The following is a 14,563-nucleotide window of genomic DNA, read 5'->3' on the forward strand; positions in this document are numbered from 1 at the left end:
TGGGCGGCGCTGAGGCCTTGATTCCGAATTTCCGTCGTTTACACTTCCCGAGATGCGCCGGACACACGCAAAAGCCCTCTTTTTAATTATTCATGCAGCACGCCGTTCGATGAGTTCAAACACGAGAAAGACTGTTGGGCTCACATGGACGGACGGTGTACCTAATAATCGGACCCTTTTCGATGCACGTCTAAAACTGAGGCGGTACCATTTTTCATTTATAATTTTTTTTTCCCCGGAATACTGCTCTTGTGAGAGGCGGCAGATGCTCCCACTATGTACACACGTGCTTTGCATGCATGCGTTTGTGCGTGTTGAGGTCGTGATGTTTTTTCTGCCTCCGTTTGGGGAAAGAGAGTGCCAGTCAGAGCGAAGGAGAGACCTGGACAAGGGCACAGTAATAAGCATTGATCTGAGTTAAAACTGAGCCGAAGCCCAGCAGCCAGCACTGCAGAACGCATGAAGAACACACAAAGAGAGAGAGAGAGAGACACACACAGACACACACACTTGTTTCAACATGTGAGATGTTGAAACATTGCCACCATGTGGTTAAGTATGAAAACAGCAGCGTCTCCACTTGGTGCTGTTCACGGTCAGACACGCCAAAGCCGCTCCGCCGACCACTCTCGTTGCCCCACCATCCCGTCCATCTCCCCAGCAGAGACGAGAGGACGAGAACCCGAATGAAACGCCACAAAAGTTCGCGGACAAAATACGTCAACGCCTTTTAAGAGCCATGTAACGATATAATTAAGTGTCTTCTGTCCACTCGCGGCGCAGCTTTAGACGTGTGAAAGCTTTTTTAAGCCTTCGCAACTGTTCTCGATTATTTAAATGAGTTTGTGTTTCTTGTACACCGGGCGTCGGAATGGCCTGTCGCAACTCATGAGCGGCTGCTTTTAAATTCAGTTTGAATCGGGCTTCGGAGGGCCAGTCAGTCTTGCTAAAAAGTGTGCTGTCCACACAGGTCGATTTTGAACATCTCAACACAGATTTTTAAAATGTAAGTGACTCCACATAGGCTGAGTAAAAAAAAAAAAAAGATGTTTTGACATTCGCCACCACCTCGCTTTGGTTTGTGCTCGAGCCCTCAAATTAGTTCCGGCCCGCAGTCCTAAACACTGTTCGGCGACCCGTGTCACAGGTAGAAAGGGCCTGTCATAGTCCACCTCGAGCTCGACTAACACCTGTCTGACAGGCTGGTTTCCAAACTGCCTGCTTCGGGAAACAACTCCACTCGGGGACGTGTGCCATTGTGGCAAACAAGTCAAAGTGCTGAGCCGCGTCTCTGGTGGAGAGCCTGTGGTAATAAGTATGGCCGACAGGCGTGTCAGAAGCTAGTGGGGTGTCAACAGATAAAACTGTTTGTATTTAAGGGCACCGGCTGCGGCGCACTGTCATTTTCATCGTCGTCTGTCTCAGCTCCCTGTCATCCTTTTCTCCACCATTTTTTTTTCTGGACGTTTTTCTGTCTTCATGCCTCTGTTTGCAAACCAGCAAATTCAGGCACCGGCCGTAATCCAAAGAGTGGCAGAAATGCAGCTAGCCATTAGCTCTTAGTGGCTAGCACAGAGCAAAACCTTACAGATTTATTTTATTTTTATGTTGAAGTCATTTTTTGTGTGTGTTGTGTGTTAAAAACACGATTTTGGGGTGCCCTTGTTTGGAAACTCATTTTTCAAACCGCGCATGGCTGCACTGTGAGGCCGAGACGAAGCAGACTCATCACTCCAGTCGGATGTTGTGGTCGTGGCTGATGGAGAGGATCACGGCCGGCGGCCCCATCCATCCTCCCCCTCGCCCCAAGCCCCCGCCACCTCCCCGACTGCCTCCCCAGCTAACTAATGTGCGACAGCAAACGCGCTGACAGAGGCAGCTTGGAATGGCCTCCTCACTCACTCATTACTCCAGCTGCAAAAGAATTGTTATCCCTCTCTTCTTCTTCACACTCGAGCGCTGCGGCGTTCACACAATTTAAAGCGACTTCATATTCATTGTAAAGCGAAACCAGAGTCTATGTGGGAGGGGTTGGGTTGATTAGATTGTGATGTAAATTACACCACAGGGAAACATGGGCAGTTCTCATGTGGGTTTAATAATCAACAACTTGCGGACGCAGGTGTTAACAGTGCCTGCGTTGCATTGCAAACATTAGTCATAATGTTATTCATGCTCGGGGGTTTTTTTTTGCTTTCTCTCGGGAGGAAAAAAAATACTGGGTAGGTGCAAGTACGAGATGGTACCAGCAAACTCGACTCATGAGAGATTCCTAAAAAGATTTCCTATTGCCACTCCCAAGTTGAAGATTACTGTCCTGACGAAACATAGAACAAAGAATTACATAGACAAGGTCGCAAGAGTAGCATTTGCCACTTTTTTACACTTGCAAAGCCATGGAGAGCGACAGTGTAACAGCATTCATAGGCATGCATTCTTTATCCTCTGCAAAGAACGACAAACATTGCAGCAGCTTGAGCAGTTGTGACTGTCTTCTTCTGTACTATTTGCACATTGTATTGCCACACTGTGGCTAGTTTTATGTTTCCGCAAAGAAAGTATTGGGCAAGGAGATCGCAATTCCTGCAAATAATCATCTGTATCCATAATTGACGTCAGTAAAATGTCTGACTTCCTGTTCAATTTCTTGAACACGGTTATTAAAATGTAGTCGCATGTTCCTTGTCAGAGCGTTATTGATTTTCATTGCGACCTTTAAATGCAACGTTCCTCATGCGCTACTCACTCTGACAACAGCATTTCATTAAAAGTGTGAAGTAGACTTTTTTTAAAATACCACTGCCAAATTAAAGACATAAAAACAATCTTTCATTTTCCAATCTGTCCTCTCTAGGCAGTACTACGAGATGTTGTATAACTCGGCCGATGAGCTGCTCCACTTGGTGGTGGACCAAGGCGTGCGCTACACGGAGCTGGAGTACATCAACGCCCTGTCACTGCTCCACCGCAGCCAGACGGGTGTGGGTGACCTGAGCACCCAGAACACGCGGCTGCAGCGACTGAAGGAGATTGTGTGCGAGCAGGCTGCCATCAAACAGGCCAGCAAGGACAAGAAGATCACCACCGTGTGATCTGATGCCAAACTTTGGTCCCATCTCATTTTCTTATTACAGGCAGACTGCCACTATCATCGGCCCCACTCATCCTGTCCGGTATACAGTACAAATGTCATATTCAGTGAATTTAGTGTTTCAAATCATCTTTCCCCATTGAAATGAATGCTAATGCCATTAATTAGTCTCCCCCCCACCCGACCCCAAAAAGTGGAATTATATTTGTTTGAAGTTTAGTTTGATGATTACTTCTCTTTCAATTTATTAGAGAGAGAAGTATAGTCACAACTCCCCGGCAGGTGGTCTTATTTTATTTTATTTTTTATTTGTTGTGGGGTGGAAATAATTCTGTTGCTAATATTACATTTGAAACTTCCTCTTCAAGCGGCCCTTCCTTGTGTTTCAGTTCATTAACTTGGAAAGGAGTACTTAATAGCAGCAGGAACAAGAGGGCTCTGTCAATACCTCACTGGCCCAACACAATCTATCATATTGACAGTTGGGGCCGATGGGAAAACAGCTGCGGGTTCCTCTTGGACGGGTTTGACGAAACTTGCTGTAAACCCTGAAAAAGCTGCTACTTGATGCAATTCAATACATGGGAAACTTGAGCAGAATTGTCAGTGATTGGCACTAAAACATGTCAACACTTCTGCTTTATTTGCTTTTTGTTCAATCACCACACTTAATTTCCTCACAGTTGTTTTTACATATCAGAACAAATGCACGGTTACACGACACACAATAAACATTCAAATGAGTTTTGCCTGGTGTTTTTGCTCAGCAGCCATTTTGATTTATTTACAAGGAAAACGTAACTTTTAAACACGAAATCAATAATGATTTCAATGAAAAATTAATATCACCATCGTTAATGTTTTAAATACAGCACATTTTGACATTAATTTATTGAACATTTGACTCGTATGATTGCGTCATCTAGTCAGGTGACTACCTACAGGTGTCGCTGATTGCCTCACATCCGGAAAGGCCCTCGCCAAACTACGGGTTTTGCGATCGTGTCCTTTCTAGTCTTAGTAACAACAAAAACATGAACATTTTGGTTTCGTCATTCCTCCCGACTTACAGGTAATTAATATCACTTGTTTTTTGTGCCATTTCCCTTTGTTTTGAAGTGGGTCTGTGACTTTTTGGGCATGAGTATACAGTACTGTATTTCCCAATGGCGGTAGTTATCGAAAACTACATTACCCACAATCCCTTTCTTCGCCGTCACCTACGCGTTGCTAGGAGACACAGCCGAAAGCCTTGGTGTGCTAATTGCTAGACAGCTAACTGCATTACGTCACAACGGCAGCGTCCGAGTCCGTCGTCTGATGTCATTTTTTGACGATTTTTCGTCATCTAATAATTGTAATAACCAACCAATAGTTAAGCTGAGCGTCCTACGAAGTAACAACCAGGTGTGTAGACATGGCGGAAAGGGTAAGTGTGACATTAAATGGAGGAACTTGCCCTGTCCCACCCTTATATGTGTCTTTTTCCACTCAGATTCATTCCTAGCTCAAAGTGATTACGAAGTTCTATGTCAGTTGGTAACACTGTAATAGATATAATTTATTGTACAGCATTTTAAATGTGCCATACGCCCTGGATAATTAAGCACACCTACAAGATCACGACTTCAAATACAAATGTTGTATATAAAAAAAAAGGAAAAAAATCTGACTTGACAAAGATATGCTCCGTTTTGTGCTTAGAATTTAACAATCTGCATATATTTGTTACTTTTTGAAGTCTCAAGTGTACTTGAATTTCTGATCTTAATATGTAATTATTAGATGGGAGCTGTTACACTGCTCTACTTAGACAAATTTGATTATTCTTCATTATTTCTGCTCACAGGATGTCGTTTTAGGTGCTGGCTTGGTGTCCAGCTGTGTGGCCCGCCTTGGACGCTTCAACACTGGACTTCAGCACCCATACTACCACGTGGCGCTTCCCGTAAGATGCATTTTTACAGTGTGTAAAGCCGAGACAAAAATGTTCAGGTCAATTTTCACTTGTTTATTTTTTTACCAGGGTCGCAAGCTGAGGGACATCTCAGTCTTGTCAAATTATGTTCACCTCCAAAAGCTGGAGCTGTCAAACAACAGAATTACAGGTAATCATAATAAAGGAATATTCTCGGGGCAGCGGCTTTATTCATAATTTTTCCATGGTCTAGATCTGTCCTGTGTGAGCCACATGCCCTTCCTCGTCATCCTGGATGTCTCTCACAATGAGATCTCGGATTTCTTTGGCTTCGATCCCCCTAAGAACCTGAAGGTACCGGCAAGCAGGACCTTGAGCTTGACAGCAGAAGACAAACTTTGACTGGTGGATGTGTTATTCCCCATGACGGGCCCGCGTGCCATCTGCCGTCACTCCAAACATGCTTAAAAGGCTTTCGACGCCCTTGAATGCTCAGCTAATTGAATATCCTCGCAGAATTAGGCAATCTCCTCCTGCTGTTTTTACAGGAGGTCAATTTCTCCTACAACGTTTTGACACAAATGAAGGACATGTCAGCCTATGAGGCGCTCGTCAAGCTGGAGCTGGACCGTATCCTTATCATATGCAAGAATGATACACAGGCATGTTCATGCAGCGCCCTTGACTTGCTACAATTCAGACAATCGTCTGAAGCGGATCCACGGTTTAGAGAAGTGCTGCAAATTGACCTATCTCAGCGTGGCGCACAACCGCATCACCAGCATCTGCAGTCTGGACGACGTTCCGCTTAAAGACCTCAACCTGGTCAGTCCTTGACAGAGTCCAAGATGTGATTTTGGGTTTTTTTTTCCGATTCATAGTTTAAGAAGCTATGCTGATTTTGTTTGGTTTGTATGCCTTGAGACATGAAGAAGAATTTTATTAATTCATCCAAACTAATAATAAACATTATTAGAAGTCATTATGGGGGCAAAAAATAACATTTAAAAGTTAAATATAGGACAATAACAGTGTTCAAAACAAATAAGATACTAAAATAAGGGTTCAAGTTTCATCTGTGGAACAAGGAATTAAAATGTCCTTTTTTTAATCCAGCTTTGTACATTAATCCTACCCTTGGCCCCCTCTTCCCATTTCAATTCCTATCATGACCAGCATGGCTCCAGAGGTCAGCCAGTCATGGTCCTGGCTGGTCCATCCTGCACCTGACCACCCCCCCCACCCCCCTTCCTGACACGCTGCCTCTGTGAAGAGCCAAACTTGTCCCGCAGCACGTCCCGCCCTCTTCCGACACGCGGAGAGCGGCCCTCTGCCAGGCCTCATGCTCGACGAGCGCTTGCCAGGCAGCAAGATAATGACTTTAGTCAAAGCATGTAAACTAGCAATCGGTGCCTGCGAAGGTTTGGCTTTGTGCTGAATGAGCGCCTTGCCAGCTGTTGGCCTGCCTCATCTGTTAGAATTTATGTAGCGGGGGAACCCTGACCGGAGCTCCTTTCTAATTTGAACTACAGAGAACCATGGAGTGCATTTCTGATCTTAAACATCTTCTCCATTTGTGTCCAGAGGGGCAACCGTTTGACAAGCACAGAAGGTCTGGAGAACCTGAAGAGGATACAAACTCTGGATCTGTCCGTGAACCGCATCAGCAGTCTCGCTGGCCTCAACAACCTCCACCTGCTGGGCTCTATGAACCTGGAAAGAAATCAGGTGTTTGTGCAGCGCCAGAAATGAAATGCCGCTGCACACTTTGACACAGTGATAGCTTTTTTTTTTTCCTTTTCTTTTAAACATAGATTTCTGAGATTGAGGAGTGTAAACACATTCAGAGTCTTTTCCTGCTGAGGGAATTGAATCTTTTGGGGAACCCTGTACAGGTAATGAACTTAAATGCCAGATATGGACGCCATGAGAAATAAAAATAAAAAAAAATCAGCCTTTGCAAATAGAATAACACTTCATTTTGACTCTCAAAGATGTACTTATGTAACAAGATGTTGAGTATGCTGTGTTAGGAGAAGCCAGAGTACCGGCTGTCGGTAGTCTTCCTCATCCAGCATCTGACCCTGTTGGACCAAGAGAAAGTCACTATAGAAGAGAAGGTTTGTCATGAACAATAAAAAAAAAGTACAGTGGAGTGGGTACAACTCGTGATACATGGACACCCTTTAGTGGTATGCTAAGAATCGGTTAAAAAAAACTGTTCAAAGTGCATGATAAGTACAGTTAAGTTGTGTTTGACTTTGATCTGCATTCAAGCATTTACTTTGGGCCAAGTTTTATTTCGTAATAGTGAATCATTTCAAGGGGGTGGGGAATCTGAATGTTGTTTTGTCTTCAATATTATGATGAGCCTTTTTTTTTTCCTCATAAGATAAGATAAGATATCCTTTATTCGTCCCACACTGGGGAAATTTACAGCCTCCAGCAGCAAGAATGTATGTAGAAAGAAGAAAGAGAAAAAAACAACAAACATCTTTCAATTAAATGCAATATGAACACAAAATGGATAAATCGCAGTACTATTTACAATTTTCCTTCACATAATAAATAAAGTAAAAGGACGAAAAGAAACTGAATTGGTTAACCACTGATCGACTGGATGTGTCTCATCCAGGTGTTGTCCATCAACAAGTACGACCCGCCGCTGGATGTGGTGGCGGCCAGAGATCACATGACCCAGCTGATGTATCAGCTGATGCAGCCTCAGCACCTCTATGACACGTCGGTATCCCCCCGTCCGTCCTTTTAGCCTCCTACAAAACTCTCGCTGCTTTCCGCGTCCTTATGAGCGAGCCCGTTGTTCCGCCATTGCTCATCGTGTCTTGACATATCTTTTGAAAACCCGCCGCAGTTGTTCTTCGGAGAGAATGTTGTTCTGTTATCTGCCTACTCGCTCAGACAATAAAAAGACAAGTACATATATCATCACTTCAAAAAAAAAAAAAAAAGATTCACCTGGAATTACGATTACAGTGGAAAAAACGACACATCCATTTGATCTGTTTCGCCTTTAGTTGAATTGCATGATAAAAATTCTGTTATCCACGCAGCACTCTCCCCAGCGACGACGCTCCGTATCCGATGCTTGTTCTGACCGGCCCGCAAGGCTGCGGGAAAAGGGAGATGGCCCATCGCCTTTGTGAGGACTTTGAAGACTTTTTCGCATACGGGTCAGTGTCTTATATTAATGGGGAGAAATCCCCACATTTTTGCCCTCGAGGGATAATAGTTCACCGTTGGCGGTTTTCAAGTGTCAAAATCCAAATGAAGCACAACCCCGAACATAAGACGCATGCAACGACAAATACTTCATAGACCTGTCATGAGGGTTCCATTCTTGAACAGGCATTCCACTGCCAAAGGGCTCTTGTCCTGAGACTTAACCCCCTGCTGTCAGTCTGGTATTCCTTGCTGTAATTTGCACGCTTGTTCCCTGACATTGTTTTTTTTTTTTGTGGTTGTCCTTTTCATGCAGGGTCAGCCACACCACCAGGGAGCCCTACTTTGGCGAGGTGAACGGCAGCGACTACCATTTTGTCAGCGAGGAAGAGTTTGAGCTACTCGTGCACAGGGTGCGTCTGTCTCACTGCCTTCTCTCAAGTGTCATGTGACGCTCGTCTTGATCTCTCTTCCAGCGCTTATGTTGTCAGACACCTAATTTATTGCTCACAACTCTCGTGCCTTCTCCCTTTTGTCCTTTCCGATGGATTATCGTGTGTGTGTTTCAACACCATAATTCTACCAACACATATAGATTAGGCGGCCCGGTAGTCCAGTGGTTAGCACGTCGGCTTCACAGTGCAGAGGTACCGGGTTCGATTCCAGCTCCGGCCTCCCTGTGTGGAGTTTGCATGTTCTCCCCGGGCCTGCGTGGGTTTTCTCCGGGTAGTGCGGCTTCCTCCCACATTCCGAAAGCATGCAAACTTGCAACAATGAGGCACTCTAAAGCAGCCACCCCTACCTAAAGCCCCTGTACCGGGTTCAATTCCAGCTCCGGCCTCCCTGTGTGGAGTTTGCATGTTCTCCCTGGGCCTGCGTGGGTTTTCTCCGGGTGCTCCGGTTTCCTCCCACATTCCAAAAATATGCATGGCAGGCTGATTGAACACTCTAAATTGTCCCTAGGTGTGAGTGTGAGCGCGAATGGTTGTTCGTCTCTGTGTGCCCTGCGATTGGCTGGCAACCGATTCAGGGTGTCCCCCGCCTACTGCCCGGAGACGGCTGGGATGGGCTCCAGCACCCCCCGCGACCCTAGTGAGGATCAAGCGGCTCGGAAGATGAATGAATGAATGAATGAATGAATGAACATATAGATGATAGTCCTCATGTGTGTTCACTGTAACTGCTCCTCTTAACTGGACTGGCCGTCCCATTGCAGGGGGCTTTCCTCCAAACTGTCCAATACGGTGGCCACAAGTACGGTCTAAGCAGGGACGCCATCGAAGATGTCGCCCGGGAAGGACTGGCGTGCTGCGTGCAAATGGAGCTGGAGGTCAATCATTCATTTTTATTCAAAGCAGCCACAATGATTTAAAAAGGACGGCACAAAACGCCCTTTTGGAATGCGTTGAGGCTCAACCACTCTTCTCCCGTCATCTTCACAGGGCGTGCTGAGTCTAAAGAAGAGCATCTTTGAGCCCCGCTACATCCTGCTCATCCCCACCATAGCGGAAAACTACAAGGCCATGCTGAGGAGTCGAAACCTCTACACTGACGCCCAGATCGAGGCGGCCTTGTCGCGCATCGAGCTGTACGACAACTTCAACAGGGAGCGGCCCGGCTTCTTCGACAACGTCATCCGTTGCGGTACGCCTCAGCCCCAAGCTGTCTATTTGCTATTAGCGTCAACGCCGCGGAGGATATCATGTGAATTTGATAGCAAGAGACACTTTGTTTTTTTTTTTTTTTCTTCTGTCATCGCACTGCCCCACAGAGACAAACCACCCCCTCTTGTCACCGATAAGGCCTTAGATAAATGAACACGCCTCGCTAAAAAATCCATACAGCACAATTTCATTCCCATTACCGCTTTGTATTAAGGCCGCAGCGTCAAACGGTTAGTCATGCCGGCGTGTTTTAGCTCCTTTCTTAATGAGACCGACACGCGGGGAGGGCAGCACACTCATCACTTTTATGCACCCGCTGACGTCCCCGTCGCTTTTGGCGCTCGATGGGCGGTGCAGCGGCCACCTTGGTGAAGCGTACTTTGTGCTCGCAGATTACTGGGATAGAGCCTACCGCATGCTGGAGCGGGTGGTGAAGAACTACCTGTTGCTCGAAGACCAGGAAGAAGAAGGTATGGCCACCTTCTCTCGCTGGCTGTGCGCGCCAACTGCAACGTTTGGTGTGCTTGTCCCCCCCCACAAATATTTTCCAGCCTCAGGCGAGGATAAGGAAGAGGAGCCCCCCACGGAGCAGCAAAGGTCGGACTCATCCGCGTCGCCCGACCCAGCTACATCTTCCCTCGACCCCTCAGAGCCCCTTGACATAAACTCTTGCACCCGCGGCCAGCATCAGCTCGCCCCCAGCAAGACTCCGGCTGTGAGTTTCCGATGGAAAATTACCCTTGTCTTTGGTGTTTTGTTTTTTTTTTTCTTATTTTTGGTCCACGTGTCTCTTCTTCAGGAGCTGGCTTCCATCCGCAGGCGTGAGCAGCCGGTGAGAGAGGCAGTCGTGGGGAAGAGTCCGGGGGTCTACAGTTGGCTCATCAGAAGGTTCATTTTGAAGCAGCACACACTTGACTGACCTCTCTCTCTCTCAGCCCTAATTCTGAGTGGGGAGACCCTGCCCTCCCTCTGCCAGGGGGGGCCCAAATTGGCTTGATTGGCCCACTTGTCCTAACTGCTTTTTGATGGGTTGTTTGGACTTCCTGACCTTGAGTGTGAAGTGGCCCGCCGCTAAAACCAGCAGCGAGGCTAATTCGATGGGCTCGTTGTAGAGTTTCCACTCAGCGCAACGCCACACCTCCACGAAAACTACAAAATGAACACGTACGGAACAAAACAAAGCTTCAAATAGTACAGTGCCTTGATACAATGAATCAATTCTCGCCCCCCACCCAAAAAAAAAAGTATTTTGGAAGGAAAAGAACACTAATACTGACTTTAAATAAAATATGCTCGTCATGCGTCCATTTGCGTTGAAATATTCGTTATCACGACACGTGCAACAACTAACGACAACCGATCGATTATCGCGTCAATTCATAATCATCGTTTTGGAGACCTTGTTGACCTTAACGTCGTCAAGCGTCTCAGAAATTGAGCTTCCCAACAGTAAAAAGGATTATTTTAATTTTGCCTCATGCGGTCGTAAAAGAATATTTTTTTTTTCAGCGGCGAAAAATAATTAAAATGAGTCACTCATGCTGAAAAGGTTGCAACCTACATGTAAGAAATGTCTCGAGGCTTGCACTTTTTTTTCCCCTTGTCCTTTCTCACCCCAAAATGTAATTACAATTGCGTCTTTTCATCCGTATGCCCCCCCCGTGGCTTCATCTCGGCGCGCGGTGTCGCCGTCATCCATCCGAACGTTACTCAGCCCCGCAGTATTTGTGCAGAGGATTCCAGACGTGTCTTCTTGTCTGCACTCATCTTCGCCAGGATGCGTCCCAGCTTGCGAGTGTCTCCTTCACGTATTGTCACCGCGCATCACGCAACTGTCGATTAATTGAGTCCCAGGGGCCATTTTAGTTTCCAGGCAACAAAACAAAGTGGAGTTTAGGACTCTTAGACTCCTTTCATCTGGGAATCTGCCATAACTTCCACTTGTCATCGCTCTCTTTTTTTTTTCTCAACAGCTCAGATGAATCTCCAGGACACTCAGCGGATACGATTAAAGGTTGTCCCGCCGGGATCTCTTTTCACATCGCAACTCGATTTCTATCTCATTTCTCATCATGGCGGCGTCATTTATAGGTGACGAGCAGCCGCAACAAGCGCCGGCTGGCATCACGCCCCTTTCTGACAGGCGGCCCGGATCCGGCGTCAAACCCGTCTTGCCTCCGATCCCGCCTGAACGCAAGACCCCGCAAGTCGGTAGCCCTCTGCCATCGCCCAGCCGCCGCCGCCGCCGCCACGTCCAGGCCAGCACGCAAGGATAGCGTCACGGTTCTTAAAGACAAGAAAGCACATTGATTCATTTTAATTTTAACAGAGAGTATAAGCGAGTGACAATTGAGTGCATGACGGCACATATCTTACTCTCTTCGCACATCCGTCAATGGCTCTGCTCCAAAACAAACAATTGTGCCTCGTCGTCTTTCCATGCTGCATGTCAGGATACTTTTTTTTTTTATGACCCAGTCCTATACTTTGGGTTGCAATTTTAATGGGTCATCAAAGCCAAGATTGCAGTTTTAACGAGTACGCCCGTGTGTGCGCGTACACGTTAATTCGGCTTTCAAACAAGAGTTTCAAAGTGTTAACAGGGGAGGCGCACCTGGCCATCCATCAATGTCTGTCTTGCTCTGGAGGCAGCAGATGTTACAGGGCCCGTCATAATTCTTTGGCAGATATTGTCTGCATGCCTGGCTCACCCCCCCACCCCCCCACCCCCCGAGATCTAACCTAGTTACACCCCAGTCGGCGCCGCTTTCTACAAAGTCGGTGTCCACAATCAGTGGCCTTTGTATACAAGGCGCAGCGGCTATTTAAGTCTTTACACACAGTATGAGGAAAACTTGTACTCTCATTCTCTGGTGGATTTTTTATTTATATATATTTTTTTGTCAGTGTACCAAAAAAACAAACAAAAATACGCTAACTCTGCTGTTTCACTGGCAGTGGGGATCTGCTGGAAAAAGGAATTGCAGGAAGATGAGACAAAGAAATGACTGCAATCTCATTGACTCGCATGAAAATAAAAGGCATATTTGAATTAGAACTAACAGCTTTGTTCATCAGCGCAACCTACTGGATCTGGTGAGCCACTGTGCCCTTTGCCATTAAATGGATATTTTGGCAAAGTCAGGTCATGTGTATTTGTACAGCCCGTACTCACACAAGAGTCTCCGAGCCCCCCTCGGCCCCTTGCACACACAATCTGGCTCAGAAAAAAAAAAATATGTTTTTGGAGGTGGGGCTAAGAGAATAGATCCCAGATTGGAGGGATTCCCCTTCCCGAATGACCACTGTCAGGTGTTGTTACTTTAAACAACATAAGACTCCATGCTGGTGGATGCCGAATCCTGACTGGAACAGCCTCGCTTTGCTCAAAGCCAAGGGGTGCATGGAGACAAGAGAAGCGACAGCAAAACAGGCCAAAATCTGCAGGCAAATGAGTCAAAATGAGTCATGCAACTGTGTGACATCTAAGATGATTGATCAGGCCCCCTTATTTTGACCAGCGTGTAATCTTCAGAGTCTCCACAGTATTAGTAACTTTCACTGATGTGTTATGCAACACCAAGGCGGTTACGAGGGAATGAATAAAGCCCCAAAATCGACTGTGAAAGCCCAATAATATGTTACAGGTGCAGCGTGTTAGTGTGTTTTAGTATTGCCGGCGATATAGCTGCGCTGAGCAAATATTGGCGTCGTGAATCTTGTACCGTTAATCGCGGAGCGGCCGCATCGAGTGCTGCATGTGGCGCAATGCTCAGTCGTCATAGCAACGGCTCTCTTCCACTTCCTCTTACCCCTCCCTCTTCGTCCTGGTGCGTGCGGACGTATAACTACTCGCCGCCTCTTCCCTGCGGACACATTCATTCGCTGCCAGATTCATTGGCTGTCGACTTGCCGGAAACAAAAAAAAAAAGTTTCTGTTTTAATTAGTTTGGCGCAGAGTGTGTGTGTGTGTGTGTGTGTGTGTCGCCGCCTCCACCTACACCATCGCCATCCTCTCCGCTGCTCTTGTCCTCGTCCACGCGCCCCGTCGGCTCTCCAGTGTAATTAAAGCCAGCCAGTGCGGATAATAGAACCGTAATGGTGTGTAATTGTGATAATCAATACATAGTGCATACTAAAGAAGTCAACTTTTATAAATTTAGAGCGGAGGAGATGCCGCTTGGTCTCACACGACTCATAAAGCCCGAGTGACCTTGAAGGGGACTTTTAACGTCGTTAAATCACATTTAGGCAATAGTCATCCTACGCACCCTGTAGCGGAACTTAGCATAGCGTGAGCACTCTCCAAGGTCAAAAGTGGACGATGGCGTTGATGTATATCCTTTGTGGTGTTTGTTAAAATTGGTGACGCTATGAGTCTTAACCCCTTCGACCCCTCAGCTTTTGGCCTCAGGGGTTCTGTGGAGGTGGGTGGGACGACCTCTGCTTGGAAAGCAGGGAGCAGGGTCGCCAGCTTGGCTATGCAGGTAAGGTTACCTCGAGGGTGTTTTGAAAATGGATCATTCACTGCCTTTGACGGCTGTAGAAGTCAAAAAGTCCTTTGTTTGACCATGAGATAGCAATGATTGAGTTGAATATTTTGAAATCTTCCCCCAAATGTTTTTTTTTGTGTGCTTTCATCTATTTTATCTACTTTCTCATTGAACTGAGCCCCCCACAGTACCCAACCACTCGCCATCAGCGCCATTG

The 14,563-nt window shown here is 46.5% G+C and overlaps 3 protein-coding genes across 7 annotated transcripts in view; all 3 read left to right on the forward strand.

The window, feature by feature from the left end:
* The window catches only part of exoc4 (exocyst complex component 4), a 48,656-nt gene extending 45,383 nt beyond the window's left edge, over positions 1-3,273 (forward strand). Inside the window, exon 20 of the mRNA XM_052055465.1 lies at positions 2,855-3,273. Within this exon, the coding sequence (XP_051911425.1) occupies positions 2,855-3,092 (238 nt within the window). The 3' untranslated portion in view covers positions 3,093-3,273. The remainder of the gene's footprint in view (positions 1-2,854) is intronic.
* Positions 3,274-4,180: 907 nt separating this feature from the next.
* On the forward strand, positions 4,181-12,911 carry lrguk (leucine-rich repeats and guanylate kinase domain containing). Of its 4 annotated transcripts, none has more exons than XM_052055467.1 (19): positions 4,184-4,520; positions 4,954-5,039; positions 5,118-5,199; positions 5,263-5,363; positions 5,558-5,639; positions 5,710-5,834; positions 6,594-6,737; positions 6,824-6,904; positions 7,043-7,129; positions 7,645-7,751; positions 8,081-8,200; positions 8,506-8,602; positions 9,406-9,519; positions 9,632-9,833; positions 10,246-10,323; positions 10,405-10,568; positions 10,653-10,741; positions 11,827-11,867; positions 11,945-12,911. In XM_052055467.1, the coding sequence occupies exons 1-19, from the start codon at positions 4,412-4,414 to the stop codon at positions 12,127-12,129; spliced, it is 2,094 nt and encodes a 697-aa protein (XP_051911427.1). In that variant the 5' UTR covers positions 4,184-4,411; the 3' UTR covers positions 12,130-12,911. The 4 variants fall into 4 exon arrangements, with proteins under 4 accessions (XP_051911426.1, XP_051911428.1, XP_051911427.1 ...); XM_052055469.1 differs by having other exon boundaries at positions 4,185-4,520; positions 4,941-5,039; XM_052055466.1 differs by having other exon boundaries at positions 4,181-4,520; positions 10,246-10,568.
* A 149-nt stretch (positions 12,912-13,060) lies between these two features.
* Positions 13,061-14,563, forward strand: part of col7a1l (collagen type VII alpha 1-like) — a 31,839-nt gene continuing 30,336 nt past the window's right edge. For both annotated transcript variants that reach the window (XM_052055457.1, XM_052055456.1), the window contains exon 1: positions 13,061-14,340. The gene's annotated coding sequence lies outside the window, so the exon portion shown is untranslated. The remainder of the gene's footprint in view (positions 14,341-14,563) is intronic.

This window comes from Hippocampus zosterae, chromosome 21, assembly GCF_025434085.1.
Source record: "Hippocampus zosterae strain Florida chromosome 21, ASM2543408v3, whole genome shotgun sequence".
In the NCBI taxonomy this organism is placed as follows: Eukaryota; Metazoa; Chordata; class Actinopteri; order Syngnathiformes; family Syngnathidae; genus Hippocampus; species Hippocampus zosterae.